General features: G+C 33.3%; 1 protein-coding gene across 6 annotated transcripts in view; it reads right to left on the bottom strand.

Annotated features, from left to right (window-relative positions):
- The window catches only part of PCLO (piccolo presynaptic cytomatrix protein), a 378,475-nt gene that overhangs the window by 59,679 nt on the left and 300,539 nt on the right, over positions 1 to 18,257 (bottom strand). For 4 of the 6 annotated variants that reach the window (XM_088797783.1, XM_088797784.1, XM_088797787.1 and 1 more), the window contains 5 exons: positions 16,707 to 16,800; positions 15,932 to 16,003; positions 14,181 to 14,361; positions 12,395 to 12,589; positions 11,034 to 11,216 (listed from right to left, as the gene is read on the bottom strand). In XM_088797783.1, the coding sequence (XP_088653909.1) occupies positions 11,034 to 11,216; positions 12,395 to 12,589; positions 14,181 to 14,361; positions 15,932 to 16,003; positions 16,707 to 16,800 (725 nt within the window). The remainder of the gene's footprint in view (positions 1 to 11,033; positions 11,217 to 12,394; positions 12,590 to 14,180; positions 14,362 to 15,931; positions 16,004 to 16,706; positions 16,801 to 18,257) is intronic. The other 2 variants (XM_088797785.1, XM_088797786.1) reach the window with 2 other exon arrangements.

Raw genomic sequence — 18,257 nt, 5'->3', positions numbered from 1 at the left:
TGACAATAGAAAATAGTATGTACAGTAACGTTCGATGGGAGCCACCAGATAGTGCTGTTACAGACACGAGTACTTGAGTTAATTTCCTGTCTAGCTATACAGACACCTGGTGAGCTCTGGTTCATATGTAAGTGTAATTTCTCTATGTCTTTCTATGGTCCTAAAGGAAATATTATTTTAAAAAAGTAAAACTAAATAAGAATTTTCATCATTTTATGATTTCAAAACAAACAATTTATAAATATTCTACCTCTGCTTTACTGTTCCATTTCTTTTAATCAGTGTCAGAAATTATGGACCTATTATGCATGGATATATTATGTGCCTGTGTTTTACATACGAGAAATGTTTATTTTACGGAAACTTTGAGGTTTATTTAATAATAACACATTTTTGAAGCCTACATTCTTGTGTGTACTTTCTTGTGAATTCATATTTGTACTATCAAGTACCAACCAGAAGAAAGATGTATGAAATATATATATGAGAGAATAAGCCCTCTGCCCTAGAGAAATAAATCCTAGAGTGCTGAATCACTTTTGTGACTCAATTATTGAGGGGGCATTTCAGGTAAACAATTTTATCTTCTGTGAGGCAATTCAATTGGCTTTAAATTATTTTTTGACCTCTTCATTTTCTTCAGATGATTAGACATCATTTTGTTTTATTACTCCACTGTGGCTAACGTTAATTAAATCTGATAGTGTGTCTATGACTGCACATCTGTCTTCAATTAGTTTGCTCTGTTGTTTTTTACCCCTCTACAATAGTACTTAAAAATGCAGACCTATCACTCTCCCTACCACACGATGGCAGCACTACGTTCAAAATCCGCAGATCAGAATTTGAGACTATAATTGTGAAACCATGGGGGGAAAAAAAACTGGTAAGGACTCTTAGCGATAACTTCCTCCTGACCCACCCATCATTTCACCTATAGAAAAACAGCCCTGGAAAGATTGACTCGTTCCAGTTTACACACTAACTAATGAAAGAATCAAAACTAAAAAGTGCTAATCCACTTTTCTCTCTATCACATCCAGTTATTTCAAATTAAGACCGTGAGATCTGTGCCCACCTCAGAATTCAGTACGTGGAATGTATAAAGCCTTGCTGCCTTTGATGTTCCATGATTGAGTTCATATCGTTGGTTCAGCTCAAAGCTATTTCCAAATATTTCGGGAATAATGTAGGTAGCCTGTAATTTCCCAAATTATTTGGTTGATACAGTATTGATATTATCTTCATAGATCCCGTCTATGGGATTTAAGATCAACTATTTGAAATTAAGAGAAATCAATGAATAATTATTTGTTTATTCCAATAGTTTAATGATGGAACTGAAATAACCATCTGGCTATTTTAGAAATTATGTCTATATAGCATGTTTCTTTCTTTCTTTTTTTTTTTTTTCTTTAGCTACCTTTAATTTAGCTGGTGTTTACTTCAGTGACCTTTTCTGCTTTCTCTCTGCTGCAACTGCCTATCTTTCAATGTATTTAACTATCTGTTATTATTGCTGTTGTTTTTGTTGTTATTTTTACTAAAGAGATTTTGCAGTTTTATCTCATTTGTTGATTTGTACCTGAATATGTACCTGAAAATGACAGGTTCTAAGTTCCCTTTCCCCCCAGCATTATTTGGTAGGTTTTTCCTTGGATTATGTCCAATCACATTTTTTTTTTTTATGTTTCCTATTACAATTCAGGGGTATTAATTTAAGAAGAGATGTTACGTCTTACAAGGACATTAAAAGTTTAGTATTTCTTTTTTTTTTCTAAATTTACTTCAGCATATTTATTATCCAGTTTGGATAGTACAAGTTTTCACAAATAAAAGTATTGAAAATAGGTAAGTCTGACTTCTGTACCGGTCATTTATAAACTTTGGGGGGTGGGCCGATGAAGAAAGGATGGCATTGAAATATTTTTTAAAATGACAAATCAGTGGTTAAAAAAACAAAGATATCACAAAGTTATAATAAACCATAAGAAATGAAAAGTTGCAGTGTCCTTTTTCCTCATAAAAAAATCAAAATGTGTCCGTTAATACATTACATATTCACATAACAGCTTCTTTCAGAGACGGAGATGGAGATGTGAGGTCTCTATTCACTATGTTTCAGGAAAGGTGGTAAAGCTCTTAATCATGTTTACTCTCTTCCCTCTTCGTCCCTTTTGGCTTTATGACTGATTTTTTCAAGACATTTAAATGATCAATTCAATCTGTTTTTATCTAATGCTATCAGTAATTTGCACTATTTCCCAGACTCACTAATCATCCATTCTCTAACTTTGCAGATAATGGGATCAATGATCACCTCAGGGAATAGAATAGTATATAACTTCAATATAAATAGGTGCTTGGAAATGAGAGTCAAGTTAAACTAATAACATGGTAGAGAAGAGTTTTTCTAATGTAAACATAATATGTGCTGTCTCAATATACTATAGTCCTTGAATTTATCTACAATGTTCCCTTTTAAGTGCATCTTCCTTTTTCAAGGTGTTTTTGGTTCAGAACTGGTTTTGGAAGTCATTTAAAGTAAATACAGTTTAATTAGGGACTGATATTTCATAGTAATGGAAAAAAGTTTAAGACATTATCATAAGTGAAAATTAAGAAAGTAAATTCATTTTATCCTTAATAAATGTAGGTAATAATTCCAGCTACGTCCAAATATACATAACAATGAATTTATCAAGTGCCAAGTTTTGATTTTGTGCTAATGGATACTAGCACAATTGTTGTAACACAATAAATATCTTTATCTTTAAACAATTAATAGTTGGGGAAATAATATTTGAAAGAAAAAATATTCAATATCTACATCAGGTTTTCAAGGGCAATTCAATTTTTCAATACTCATTTCATTTTCCTTTGAAGCAGTGGTACTCTCTTGCAGCTTGCTTGCAAAACATGCAGGATTTGTTAAGTTGAAAATAATTATATAAATGATCATTTTGAAAAATGTTCTTACATAACCCTGAAACTGATTACGTAGATCATAAATACTTATATAACAAGGATATTCCTCTTAAATGGAATCCTAAGTTTGATTTAGAAAAAAGTCCTGCCCAAAGGAAATATATTTCCAGTATAAATAAATACTAATATAAATAATAGCAGACTGATTTATATGGCTAATGCTATAACAAACACCGAATGTTATTTTTCATATCACTCAAATGTTGTCAATAGCCACAAAGTACAAAGGACTTTGGACAATTATTTGATAAACGCATGTCCCATCCTAGGGGACCTAACCTCTCTAGTTAATTTCATTGATCTCTCCATCTCCTCCAAATAGATCATTTCCAAATAGTTTTCTATCCTTCTATAGTTAATTATATCTCAGTGGACTGTAAAGATTATTAGTGAGTAATAACAAATAGAACAAAATATAGTTACATTTCCAGAGATTTCCAAACACGATGTTTAGTTGCATAAAAGCTTAAGTCAATGACTAATTGGATTTTTCTTTTTCAATCTCAGTGAAGGTAGGCAAAACTCATACTTCCTCATTCTTCATAATTCTTCCCAGATATCTTTAATTGATTATTCAATAAAGATTACTAGGATGGAGGATTCACAAGGATAGTAATTTTTGTCTGTTTTGTTCACTGCAGTATCACTAACACTTTGCTGAGGTTCTGGAACATAATATTCATTAAAAAAATAAATGTATTTATGAATATAAATAAATGAACAACTAATATAGGTGATTCAAATATTTTCTATATATGATAAGTACATATTTTCAGAATTCTCTTTTTAGCTTTACTTAAAAACATGCTACATTACATACTTGAAAATTAGAGGGTCAAGAATTTGGGAAGAAGTAAGAAACAATTTTACCTCAAATTTGAAACAAAGTGATGATCTCCAGTTTTTATGTTGTTATTTATGCCAACACAATTAATTTGCAGTATATAGGTCCAGTAATATAGATAACACAATAGAAAATAAAATAAAACAAATAATTTATAAAGAATTGCTTTTCCAATAAATTTTATCTTCAAGATTAGCACACAAATAAAATTTATTCTACCTTTATAATACTACCTCTCACTCCATATTAGGTTGGGAACAGCTTGATTAAAGCTGATAGGCAACTTACCAATCATATTTTGAAAGTAAGAAGTAATGAATATGGACATATGATTCTAAGTTACTCTAGATCATTCCCAATAAAATATTTTGAATAAAAATATAAAGTAAGAAATTGTTATTGGTCAAGCTTAATAATTATAAATTAACATTAAGTGAGAAAGGAAAGAAGGGGTTCTGAAATGCAATACAACAGATATAAGGAATACATAATTAAGAGACAAATATGATAATTATATCTTGGAAGAAACCTCTAATTATCCAATTCCTTTGGCTACTGGAAAAATTATGATTGTGCATAGGTAGAGATCAGTGGCGCTTAAACATTTTGATCTCAAGACCCCCTTTACATTTGAAAAATTATGGAATTCCCCAAAGAACTTTGTTTTGTGTGTTATAACTATTAATATTTATCATATTCAAAATTAAGAAAGATTTAAAATAATTGAGAAGTACATTTTCCATTAGCCACCAAAGCAATGTTGTCCTGACATCACAAGTAAATGCAAGAAAACTCCACTATACAGTTGAGAATGAACAACAGTGAAAAAGGCAAACAACATCTTAATAATTCTCAAGAATATTTTGACCTCGTAACCCCCTAAAAGGGTCTCTGCAGCGTTCAGGGGTCAATGGACATACTTTGAAAATTACTGATTTACATCTATAGTGATAGAAATGAAGTATTAACTGTGAAAATGAAAAGAAAGCAATTAGCACCACCTTTTTTTGACAGTCATCTGAAACCACTATATACATGATGATCATTCTATGGCCTCTTTCATTTTTGTACTAAAACAAAACAAAACAAAACAAAACAAGTTGTTAGCCTGTCTTGAAAATATTATTATTGATATCATAATATCATTTTTAACCTTTCTAAGCTTCTTCAGAAGTTGTTCCATCCAGAACTTCACAACTTAAGGAGTATAAGGTCTGAATTAAAAATTATATATGTATCATAACAATTTGCTCATCTGTTCTATTTTTACTGAAAAAAAAAGCTACTTATGGTATAAAGAAATCCAGAGTAAATAAGGATATTTGGAATCATAAAATGATGTAAATTCTTCCCAAAAGGGGTTTTCTCTATATAAAATCTTTTAAATTTTCTTACACCTTAATAGTTAAATGGAGCCAAAGTAGTAATTCAATAATTACTTTGTAAAATATCATTAGCAATGAGAATGCTTTACAACAAAGTAAAACTGAAAGTACATAATAGATTGATATAGAATATTGGATATAGAATAAAAAGTTCATTTCTATCACTCTCTATATAGATTCCAAGTTCATTTTATATAGAGTCAGATAAAATTATAATATGACCTATATACTTTTAAATAATGTGGTTTTGAATTTGTAATGAGGAAAATAAAATTTTCCTTCTGTGTTCTTTTAAGAACAAATACAGGAGAAATTTTATTCTATTGTCTTTCTTATATGTTAAAAAAACAGGACCTATGTTACTGATTTTTATCATTTTTTCTCAAAAATGTATCTGTTCTTGTTTGTTACATCAATATTTTGATTAGTTTCTGTTTAAATTATAAATAATTAATTTTTATCTTTCAGTATCTTAAAATACAATGAGGTGTAAGCTATAATTATATCTATAGTATTCCTGTTCATTTAAAAACTCAACATCCCGATCAAAGTTCTATATTTCTGATATGTTTTCATTTAAAATCCATTTGTTTTGTGTTTTTTTTTGCTCTTCAATAACTGTGTATTTACACATTCAACATAGTAATAAAATAAAAAGAAAAAAGTATGTTTTTCCAATCTACCTCAGTACACATGAAGATGACTTTCATCCTACCCCATATCCATAGGTTCCTTCTCCCCCCGACCCTCCCAAATTACCTTGTACAGTGAAGAATGGGTGAAGTATCATGATTTTATATAAAGTAATACATGTGGATGAAAAGAGGAAAAATAAATAATTCTTGGTTAGATATCTGGATTTAGGAAATACTGCTAAGTAGCCAGATAATACCTTCGGAATTCCTCTGCCTCTCCTTAGGTAGCATTTCTCTGGTCCATGATCCCTCCTACCAAGGTTATAATGTTCCCAGACCCATGCTCATATTGTACCCTCTGTTCAGGGTCTCACACGTGTCCTCATCAGCCTTCTCATGCTCCATGCTTCTCATTTTTCCTTCATCATCCTTTGTCTCATTTCCTCAGGGTTCTGCTCCCTAGTGGTAATTTCATAAATTATCTTTTTGAAAATAATTTCCTAGAACCCAAAGTACAATAATTTGCATTTTAAAAATTAAGTTTAACTTTGTTATAGATGTGTCATAAGTAGTATTTAAGGGACTTTGGCATGTTAAAATTAGGCCTTTCTCTTCTTCTCAGATCATGTATTAACAGTCACATCCAATTATGTAGGTCCATAGCTAGATCAATGGGCTAAGGCACAGCAATACTTAACACGAGTTTGATATTTAGATAGGCCAGTTGGTCTTGCTAGTCATGGCAGGTGAAATTAACATGTAAATCCCCAGTGTGAATCACACATACTTTATGTGGATGGCTCCATGCAGACCCATGGCTACTACTGAAAAAGAACAAAAACTATCCATTGATGGTAGGTCAGTGGATTCATCTTTGTGAATGAAAGTCCCTAAATATGAGATAGCGTCACATGGTCAGAGTTATTCAATTACTGTCTGTGACTCTGCATGTATTGCAGACATTTATGGGAATAAATGTTAGGTGACTACAGAGAGTTGAAAAGGCATAATGAATCATTCTAAGAAAATGGAAACTATTAAAAACAAACAAACAAACAAAAAACCCAAAAACCTTTAAAAGAGAATTTTGATTTTCACAGACACCAAAGAAAACCCTCACTTCCAGAGAAATAGGCATAGAAGTTTGAAAGCTGAAATTATCCAATCTGATTCTTTGAGATTTTGGTGGATGTTTGCTGTGTTCACATCATTACAGTTTCAATTTTTTTTATATTAAGCTACCCAAGTTTTTTTTTTTAGCAAACACATTGAAATGAATAAGGTAAATCTGTTTTTATTAACCTGTTACAGATTTTACAAAAGACTTCACCTCCAAACAAACTCATTCTGATTTCTCTTCTCCTTAATTTCTCTTTTGTACCCTCTTTTTTCCAAAAATAGGGAATGCTAAATTCCTTCTGACCAAAAGTGACCTTCTACTTTCAGTTGGAAGAGAATGAGACACTGATCAGCTACCACTTTTGTAACCAACAATTCCCGCCACTCCCAGTCCCCACCCTACTTCCCAACCAATCCACCCACTACCACTTGCCCAAGAGAACAGCTCCCATAAAGTGATGGCTTAATAAGAGTTCCCATGGCAACATATGGATATGAAGCTCTTTGACAGGTGCCACAATGAGCCATATTGAAAGTGGAGTTTCCAGCAACTGGTCTGTGGAAGTAGCTTCAGGCTTTTCTCCTACAATTCAGTCACACCAAGGAACTCAATTATAATTCCCTCACACACTAATTCAATGATTTGTCTTCTCACCTAACCTCTCCAACCTGTCCCAATGGCTCTTATCATATTGCACAGAGGGGAGGGGAATTTCTGTTCATCCTGTAATATTCGTTCTAAATTCAAAACTCACCTAAAATCTTCGTATCAAACAAAATAGTTCAGGAATTTCAAACGGCACTTAAAATGTAATATATTTGTCAAGCAAATTCATTTTCAAGGTTTTAGGAATGCTTCAATTTATTTACATTTTGGTATGGCCTAAAACAAAACAAAACAAAACAAAAAACTACTTTTTAAATTTTCTTCTCTGGTGTGTGTCACCTTCTGAAATGGGATGGCCTGCATTCAACCAAACCAACTGGCTTGAAGAAACCATTTCCAGGAATTTCTAAATACAGAGAGTTGTTTAGGCCTCAAGATGATCTGGCACAATCTGTCTAATCTTTCCCTTCAGGTTTCCTAGCATGCTACTAAACCCTGGAGGGAAAGAAACAGTTCCTTCTGGCTCACTCATAATTCTTGCCTGACCCATATTTTATACTACTTCAAGCAGAAATCTGCTGAAAAGCTCAGAAAAAATTTTTTTTGAAAAGGTCATTAGGAAAAAATAAAAAAAGAAAGAAAGATAAGGTCTTTAGGGACAATTTTGTCACCCTTGACACAAACGACCACAGATGTACACACAACCTCCTCTGCAGACCTGCTTACTGCTGTGTTGTGCTTGTGCAGTGAGAGGATTTTATTTCCTTGGTTTGTGGCAACTTAATTATCAGCCTTCAGAAAAGAGGTTGATAGGTAGAGCAAGTCTAAATTGTATTCCGCTATCATTTCTAGCAACTTCTAATCATTTGTAAAAACTTGAGGGATAAATAACAAATAAGTAAATGACAATTGTTTTTATTGAAATCGAGAGAGTGTGATTTCAAAGGAGCCAATGTATTTAAAAAGCAAAGGCTTAGGCCTAGTAACAAGACCTGGGTTATATTGCTGATTCTGAAAATTCCTAGTTGTGTGTTGTAGCCATCCCAACCCTCTGACTCCCTAATTGCTTACTCAGGAAACAGGAATAAGAATATCTGCAATGCACACCTCACCTACCAAGTGTGATAAAATGAGAAATGGGTGACAAAACACTTTGTATGATGTGAAGAATTATTCCAAGGCAGGGCATTATTTTCAGGATGTGGATGGGCATATATGAACTCCACTGTAAGGTTTGAAATGGGAGGCTTTTATCTAACACCTTAAAATTAATACTAATACTTACTTCTACAGGTAGTGAACAGGAACTTGCTGGCTCTTTATATGTTTACATCTCTTACCAGTTTTCTTCTTTCTAAGCTTTGAACGAATTATATGGCATTTTACATAAATTTAATTTAACAATATGTTTTCCATCAGTTGTTTGGCAAAATGCGTGGCTGAATTATATTCTTGGTACATTTATAGTAGCAGAGAAATACTATATTTATAGTTTAGAGAAGAGGGCATTTTCTTTATCATCTATTAGAATAAAATTAAACAAGAAAGCATTCTATGGTATCTTGATTTCCTTTTGATTGTAATTTCAATAAAGAATGATTTCAATATTCAATCATAGCACTTTAAATGTATGAGAATACCCATTAAAGCAGTATTCAAAGAAAAGGATTAAAAACATTTTGCTACAAATTTTAACAACCACATCTAGAAAAATAATTAGACAAAATATTGCATAGTGATACTTAAATCATGATAATAAACATAGAATGTGAACTAAAGGAAGCTCTGGACTACTGTGACATTTATAATTATGGGATATTTGAAGTAAGGAAATGAACAATATTAAGAAATCAAAGAAAGTTATTTGATTGAAGAAAGGGTGAGAGGCAGAATTTTAAGTACTTTTGGAAATTGTTAGTAAATCTAACTAAAAAAGGGACTTAGTGCTTTGGTGATAATCTATGAATTGGGCACATTCAGAATTATCCTCATGTTTAAACTAATTGTTTCCTTAATTACTTGGCTAATTTGAGAAACATCACAGTGTTTTGCCCTCGGTACAGCCATATACATCTTCCATAGCCCCTAAATATCTGATTAATTGGGACAAGAGCATATTAAACTTTTTAATTTTCGGAGAATAAAGAGAAATTCAATAGTGAAGTGCGAGCTTTTATTTTCATTTTGTAGAACGTATAGACTCATAAAATCAAGTATTTTAGGGCCGGAAGAGACTTAAGATGGCACACATTGCTATCCTATTTTTTTTAAAGAAACTTTATATATGTTTTTGAATTACGTTTGAAGCTGATTTTATGATCACCCGGGTTAAAATCTTGTCACTGGCAGTGGCACTCTTTCTTGGGAAAAACTCCACAAATGTTGGGGTCAAGTTAGGGTCCGATATAAACTTGTTTTCTTTTCTGAACACAGCTATGGTCAAGTTCAGATACATCTCCAGAGCAAGGGCTCATAGAATTTGTCTTCCTCTAGCCAGGAACCTGAGAAGATTATAAAGTCGATGAGATGTTGGAGAAAGAAATAGTGGAAGCATCGCCTAAGAGTAGCCCAACCCCATTATTGATTTACATGTTTATGTAAGCTCTGGTGATTTTATTTGGTAATAATTTTCCATCTATATTATAATGTTTTTGACATGAAACTTTGGCCTGCTCCTAAATGCTCTATCATTACAGCTCTCACTAACGATGGAGCAGTTGACTATAGGTACGATATTGCAAGGAATCAAATGAGAAAGCAAAAACTGACACACTCATTTTAAGCTGCATCATATAACAATGGCTCAGAACCCAGTAGTTTATGAATGAAATAAAGATACTTTATTTATTACACAGGCACTTGGATAGTCACATGCCCAATACAGCTGATACACTTAACAACTATGGAAACATGGGTGGAAAAGGTCTGTTGGTAGGATCAAGAGAGAACTTTCACCATGTAAAGGTGAATTGAGTACATTGACAATTTTTCCTTTACTTTCCTCTAAGAATTTCCAAAATCGACTGAATTTTTTAAAAGTTACACTTGAAATGATATGCAACAAAAACTGATCTACATATCAACTGGTATGCTAACTTGAACTGTGAGCAGTTTAAAGTTTTATCACAATGCAACATATGTATAGTCATGCTTAAACAGATTAGGTTAGTAGCATGCATTCCATTCTGCAATATGAGTACTGTTAATCTATTTCCCAACAAAAGTCAAAAGACACCCAGTGCATAGAAAAATACAAATCACTGTAGTCAATATATTATGGGCTGATCTTGGGACTTACACGGTGATGATGACGTCCTGAAATGCCATGGCCACAAAAGCACATTAAAAAGTAGATAAACATACTTTATCAGACAATCTCTAAAAATTAAAAGATGAGGGCTTTAAATTTGGGGAATATTCTTGCTGTGTGCTTTGCATAGCGCCTTTCTGCTCACCTCCTTCTGGCTTGACTGGTCCATCGGACATCACCTTCCTGAGGGCTAGCTGGCTTTGGTCTTGGTTGCCATTGGCTGGTGGAGGCAGATTATCAGACTGAGTTCTTTGAATGGGGAGGACGCCTGCTATGCTGTGTCTGTGCTGCTTCCTGGCATGATTAGACTGACCGCTTTTATGTGCTGCTGTGGCAGTGTAGGTGAAATGGAAACCCAGAGTATGTATCCTCAGATGGAACCAACTTCAATGTTAGTCATGCAAACAGAAGTGAGCTTTTGCTCGATTTAAATAAGTTGTGTTCTCAAATGCCAAAATGACACCACATGCACAGCACTAAAGGGAGTTAAAACTGGCTGTTTCTTTGGAAATGGTGACTTTGGGCGAGGGGGAAGTCATGAACCTTTCTTCATGGCCTGGCTAATGCCTCTTGGAAGTAATACTGCACCTACATTTGTCAAATCTCTGTCCCAAAGTTTTTATAGGTCAATTAACTAGATATTCACAAATTAAATGAAAATACAGCCGTTAAGATGGGTACATTGTGAGGCTTTCACTCTTGACTTTCAGAGAACTTCCAATAGTTAGAAAATAACCTACAAATTCTCCAATATCATATACAGAGTGTGCTCCAACAGAACAGACTCGACTGTGCTCTTTAATGAGGTTATAATGCCTCATCACAGATACTCACACATATATTGTTATTATATATTTCTTGAGAATATAAGAAATGTGATTTATATCACAGATTTTTTTTCTTTTTTCCCAAAAGACTACAAAGTTTCCCACATGGAAAGCTACAACATTTCACATGCATCATCCCCTAATGTGTTTTAAGCTTGAAATGGCCTTTCTCTCTCTGTTCTAGAATGTGTTTGTTGGTCACGTCACTTCTCTGCCTAAACTTTTTCAGTGTTTTCAGACATAAGAATCTCATGGCTAATCTGCTCTAAATGCTTGTGTGTGTGCTTTTTTGGTGTAATGCCTAGAATTTTGGCAGCCACTCGTGCTTCTAATTCCTGTACTCAAAAGGATATTTAAGCGCACACAAAAGGGACACACGACATCGTTTGTCTGCAAACATCACAGACACAGCTACCAAATACTATGAGCCAGGTTGGATGGATGGTGGAGACAAAGGAGAAACAGCCAGTTTTACTGCAGTCTAAGTAAAGAAAAAAAAAATCTAAATACGAAAGAGCATATTTATGTATTGATACTGTTCTTACACAGACAAAGGGACAGAGAACAGAGTGAACACGGTGTGCCAAGAACAGAAAGCGAACAGGAGAGGACAGCAGGAAAGAAAGGCAACGGATGAACATTAAGCTGCCATGCTGAGGAATTTATTTGCGTCTTTTACTTGGTTGAAGGCGGAGCTGTTGCACGGCAGCTTCAGCAGCGGCTATAGCAGCCCCTGCGTCTTCCAGGTGGGTCTGAGTGACGCTGGTTTTGCTTTGACTGCGAGATGGTCCATGAGAGCGGAGATGGCCTTCAGATGAGGATTTCGAGCTACCAGGACTACTATGGGATTTCTCAATGGTGGGGACCTGCATGTCTGGTTAAAAAAGGGGTAAAACATGAGTAAAAGTTGCCCAAGCACTCCTCCTGTCAAGCCTGGTCTCACTGAATTTCAAACTAAGATTTATGTTAATCTGTTTCTTTTTTGGCTTGTTTCTGCAACTGTTCATATAGTGACATGATTAAACATTTGGGAAATGATTTTTGGGAGGAAAGGCAAATGGATGATAATCTTGAGAACAGCTAAGTCTGAGAAGAAGAATACATTCTAACTAGCTTCATTTGATTGAATATATTATAGTTTCACCAAGCAACTCTGCTAATTCTTGTAGGCACCAGCTAAAAGACATTAGGTTGACACTGTCAGAGGTGGAGTTTTAAGTAAAAATATAGTGAATTTGTGGATGAAGCTGTGTGAGGCACTAGGACATATTAGAAGTGGAGACTGTAGAATCATTGCTCCAGCTGATTTTGAGAATGTGTGAGATATATATCACATTAACGGGGGTAATCATAGAGAGAGAGGTCTTTATACTAATGAGCTACCAGAATGTTAACCAGGACAGAGTTGATCTGGCTAAGTGCAATTCATAAATTATCTATAAAACTCATCCGTAAGTAATCTATAGCACTCATTGTAATCAGTGGTTTATCATATCAATTCAGTGGCCTACTGGACGTGGCCTCAGTTTTCCATCTCCTAGAACACTTGTTCTTATGACCCATTGCTTTCTAATGTGTGAAGAATCACTTTTCAATTTGCTGTCCTTTCTGAGAGGAGGAGAGAAGGCAGCGATACTTAAGTCAAATATGAAAAAAAATGTATTTAGTACTTGTAAATAGTTCACTATATCTAGATAAGATACTGGTTATCTCATGCAGGCAGTGACTCATGATGCAGTAATATTGTGTTGCAGGATAATTAGTAACAAACCTCCAAAAGGAAAAGTTCATTCAAATGGGAAACCTGTATATATTACCAAACCTAATGCGTGACATTTGTTATTTTAAAACTAATATTAGTCATTTAAAAAAATCATAAAATTAGCTTGAGTCCAACATTTAGGAAAGGTTTAAGTAAATTTCAGCATACCAATTCTTTTGATGATATGGGAAAAATGTTCTTGATATGATAAGTAAAAAGCAGGATGCAAAATTATATATGTTTGTATGTTATATGCAATACACAAGTAAGAATATACCTATGAAAAAATAAGGATTTAAACAATTAAAAGAAATATGTATAAATTATAATGATTATGTCTAGTCTATGAAGTTGGTGATTTTATATTTCTTTATGTAATATCCCAATTCACCTTATAAAATCATATTATCATATATTTGAGAGCTTAAAAAGAGTGAATAGCTAACTGCCTTCATGTAACAGGTTAAAAATTGGACAGTTAGAGATGTGAAGATGACAAAGCCATAACCCAATTACGGGCTGCTCTGAGACTAATCCCATTTCTCCTGATTCCATGTCCATTACTCTTCACAGGATTTTATATTAAATACTTTCCAATAGAATTCAACCTTCCAAAATATATTAAATATACAGACATTCATATTCAAGAAGATACTGAATGAACAAATAGACAGAAGCTTTTTCTATTTGAAATATTTCCTACCCTTGGATGGGTCAGGGAAGATACCATGGCTTCTGCTTTTGATGACAGATGGCTTTGGAGACTGCTGGCTGCTTTGACTGGAATGGGACTTGCCATGATCAATGCTTTCAGTCTGTTCTTTGAGAGGATACCACCTAGGAGTGTTATCGAGGTGAGATGTGCTAGATAAATCAATCAATACCTGAAAAAAAGTACAATAAGTCGTTACTTTTTTCTGTGATCTGAAATTTATTCAAGGACATAAGCCCAAGGATATATTATAATCTTTAAGGATGATGCGGCTTTCTTCCTCATTTTGCTTCACCCATGATATTGAGAACAATCGGTGCATACTAGATGCTTAATAAATGATTGGATAAATTGAACTGTATAAAATCTTTCACTATTAATTTTTTGTGTGTGGATATGATGTGAAAAGAGAATCAAAATTCAATGTCTTTATGAAATAAAGCTTTGTAAAATGGATATATTCTAGTCCTAAACATGGCTAGTATTTTGAAGATTGTTTAATTTTAGTTACAAGAGGGATGAAATAAAAAAGAATGAATAATTTTCAATTACTAACTTATTTCCTCTATTTTAAAACATACTTTAGTTCACATTTGAAATAGGGATATGACTAACAGTTTATGATGAGAAAGCACTGTGTCTTGGTTTAATTGGGAACATTTTCCTTTCATTAATAATGGTGCATTTTACAGTTGCTGACATCTTAAATTTGATGAGATGTAAAAAAAAAAAAAAAAAAAATGAAAACCAGCACAATGGAGGTATCTAGGTTCATGTAACTATAATAAATTATAAGGACTTCAATAAGTCCGCTTTTTGAAATGGGACATTACAGCAGATATAACTCTACATCCTAGAACAGTCTGTCTAAGATCAAGATTAGTCCATGTGGCTGCACCAGCCTGGAGCCTACAAGTGAAGGCCAAATGGTCTGGTTTGATGGGAAAGAGAGGTACCGAGTCTAGGAACCAAACAAGGCCTCTAAGACAACACAGTGTTTTCTATTGTCTCCATCAATGGGAGAGCTATCATATTTTCTAAATGTTACATCACCTTGGAGATGATTTATTTTTTTAACATTATTTTAACATTAATGTAATTAATTTATTAATTTATAATGTTCTAAGCAAAGATCACTAAACAAAATGTATTGTTTTGAAATGTGATAGATAAAAAAAAAAAAAAAAAATCACAGGATCTGACCTACTCTGAGATTTCATGACTAGGTAAGATTCCTTGTGAATTTCTATAATTTTTTTGTTTTCTCCTATTTCCAGTTTTGCTTCTTAAAATATTTAGAGAGATTTTTTTAAATGAAAACAGACACTTGAAAGAAATAAGAATATAAAATGTCATATCAAGTCATTTATAGCTACAGTAAGGAATAGCAATTAAATAACCTGCAAACACATTTTAAAAATTCCAGTTTATTTTATAATATAATAATTTCATCTCAAATACTTAATGTAATGATTTGGATTCACAGCATCATTATATTTCTATCTAAACAATTAACATTTAATCTTGAAAATTAATAATAAAGTACATCAAGTGACAAAGTGAAAACCATTTCTTGAGCTGCTATTCATCTTCTCAAAGAGTAAATCAGAAAATAAATTCTATCCACCAAAGGACTTTATCAGATGTGGTTATCTTATAAACTTAAGAAATATTCTTTGCATCCAGCTTTAATTGGTGGTTTACAACAAAAGAAAACAAAGAAAAGGAAATCAGAGGCTCACCTCACCAAGAAAGTCATTGGAAGAAAATCTATCATAATCCCAGACTGTCACTTCCAGTGTTTTCTTCTTGAGCTGTAGTTCAAATCCAAATGTCATTAACCCCATTTATTAGCATAAATTTCCATTACACGTATATTATAGACCCATTTATTTTCACTTCCTTGAACTCTTTCCATTTATGTGAAAATACTTTAACTTTTATCTAAAACTACATGGGTTTACATTAAATATTGTATAAAATATTATAATTTTGTAGTCCAACCTTGTGTTTGATCATAAGAAACCTCACTATTTTGTAAACAAGATAATAACTTTACTAATTTCCTATTATTCTACCCCCGTCTTTGGAAACAGAAATCAGCATCTATAAATACTTTTTAAATAGATGCAATTCATAGATTGAAAAACTGTCTAGGTTATTTAGATAAAGTATTTGGATTAGATTTGTTCAGGTCAGTACATTGCTAAAGTACATAGTAGTAGCATCATCTTATTTCTGCAGGTGAATTTCTTTTTTTTTTCAAATTTAAGAACACATATTACAATTTATATCCAGCTTCACCTTCGCAATCAAATTCGAAATCTTCCGGGAGGCAAATTATAAACCTCATTTCGAAAGACAACTCATTCGTAAACTGTTTCATATGGACATCTTCTTCCTGTCCTATTTGTATTATTTTGTCTCTGAATTCAAGATCACAATCTTTCAAGAATTTTGTCATTACAATTCTTATATTAGCCTAAATTTGTCACACAGAAAAGAATAATTGCATACCTGTTCCATGGAGATACTTTTATAAATTACTGTTTGATTCCACTCAGGATTAAGACTTTTCTGAACATATTTAGTCCTTCTCTTGTACTCAGCACTGAAGCGGAAGAAAAGAAAAAGTTATCTTCATTACTCACCTTAACTGATGACTTCACAGTCAATCTGAAGGGCATACAGACATTTTAAGAGGATATTTTGTTTTGAGTCACTATGCAATCATCTCATCATACTCATGTCTTAAACCTTATTTTAAGCTGAATGCACAATGAAAACTTAAAAATATGTTGGATGCCTTTAGTTTTATTTGCCCTAAAGTAGCTTTTCAAAGCGAAGCTTTTATGTATTTTAATGATACTGTAATTTTAGAAAGGTACTGCTTTCTGAATGCAGGAGATAATTACATGAACTATATGGTAATATCATTATCTTCTTGCCCCATAAATAATAATTTGGTGTTTAACTTTCTAATAGTTTTGCATTTAATCATGTCAGAAAAGCCTAATCATCATTTAAATCACTCTTTTCTAAAAATACTGTAATAAATGTTTTGACTGAGGTAAGAATGAAAAATGGTTGTTGCTATAGCTCAGATTCCATGAACATTTTTTTGTCGTATATTTCAAGTATACTCTGACACGCTTAGTAAAATAGGATATTTAATTTAGTTATAAAGCAATTTTAATTAAGTATAAATTATTGGTTTATGTCAATAGCTTATGTTACAAATGACAAACCAAATCCAAAAGCTTCCTCATTCATTACAACTTAGGGCATTTGACTTTATCCTTGACTTTTTCCATTCTCTCTTAGCAACAGTTAGAAGCATATATCCCACAAGTTTAAAACAACTTACTTCCAAAACCTATTCTAATGAAGTCTGACAGGACATCTGTAACTGGTTCAATCAGCTATTGGGGTTGGAACTGCTCTCAGTGATGAGCCAGTGGCGTCCACACACTCTCACTGCCTCTTTCTGAATTTTCTGCGTAGGTTTATGTCTCAGGTCCTAGACAACACTAATTCTGGTTGGCACCAGAATCCTGAAAACCAACCTACATGTCTGGAGTTCTTTCATGGGCCTGGATTTCATAAGTTGCCTTTCTCTAACGTGACTAGATGCTGACCCTTGATCTCAAGTTCTACTCCCCACCCTGGACAGACTAACTCTTGCTTCATTCTTGGTCTCAAGCATTGCTACATCCTGGAAAGCCTAGTATGATTCCCCAGACACTAATGTACCTATCCATTCTAGATAAAGCCACTGAGAATCACACTCCAGTTCATCACGCACTTTTACAGATGGATCTACAGCCAAGTATCTTTCTTTTCTCTCTGGCTTTATTTTCTTTCTTATCAGCCATATGCAAGGGCAGTAATTCCCAACATTGATTGCAATCTGAGTTTCAAGGGTGAGAAGTGGGGCAACCAACACCACATCTCCCAGCCTGCACCCCCAAGGAGATTCTGATTTAAAAGGTCTAGGGTAAGGCATCAGCATCAGAATTCTAAAAATCTCCTAGGTAAGTCAAATATGTAGACAAGACTGAGAACCAT

Source organism: Rhinolophus sinicus, chromosome 4 (genome assembly GCF_057876585.1).
Source record: "Rhinolophus sinicus isolate RSI-liver-muscle chromosome 4, RSI-T2T, whole genome shotgun sequence".
In the NCBI taxonomy this organism is placed as follows: Eukaryota; Metazoa; Chordata; class Mammalia; order Chiroptera; family Rhinolophidae; genus Rhinolophus; species Rhinolophus sinicus.
Note: the sequence above shows the minus strand (reverse complement) of the source record. Positions and strands in the feature narration are given on the sequence as shown.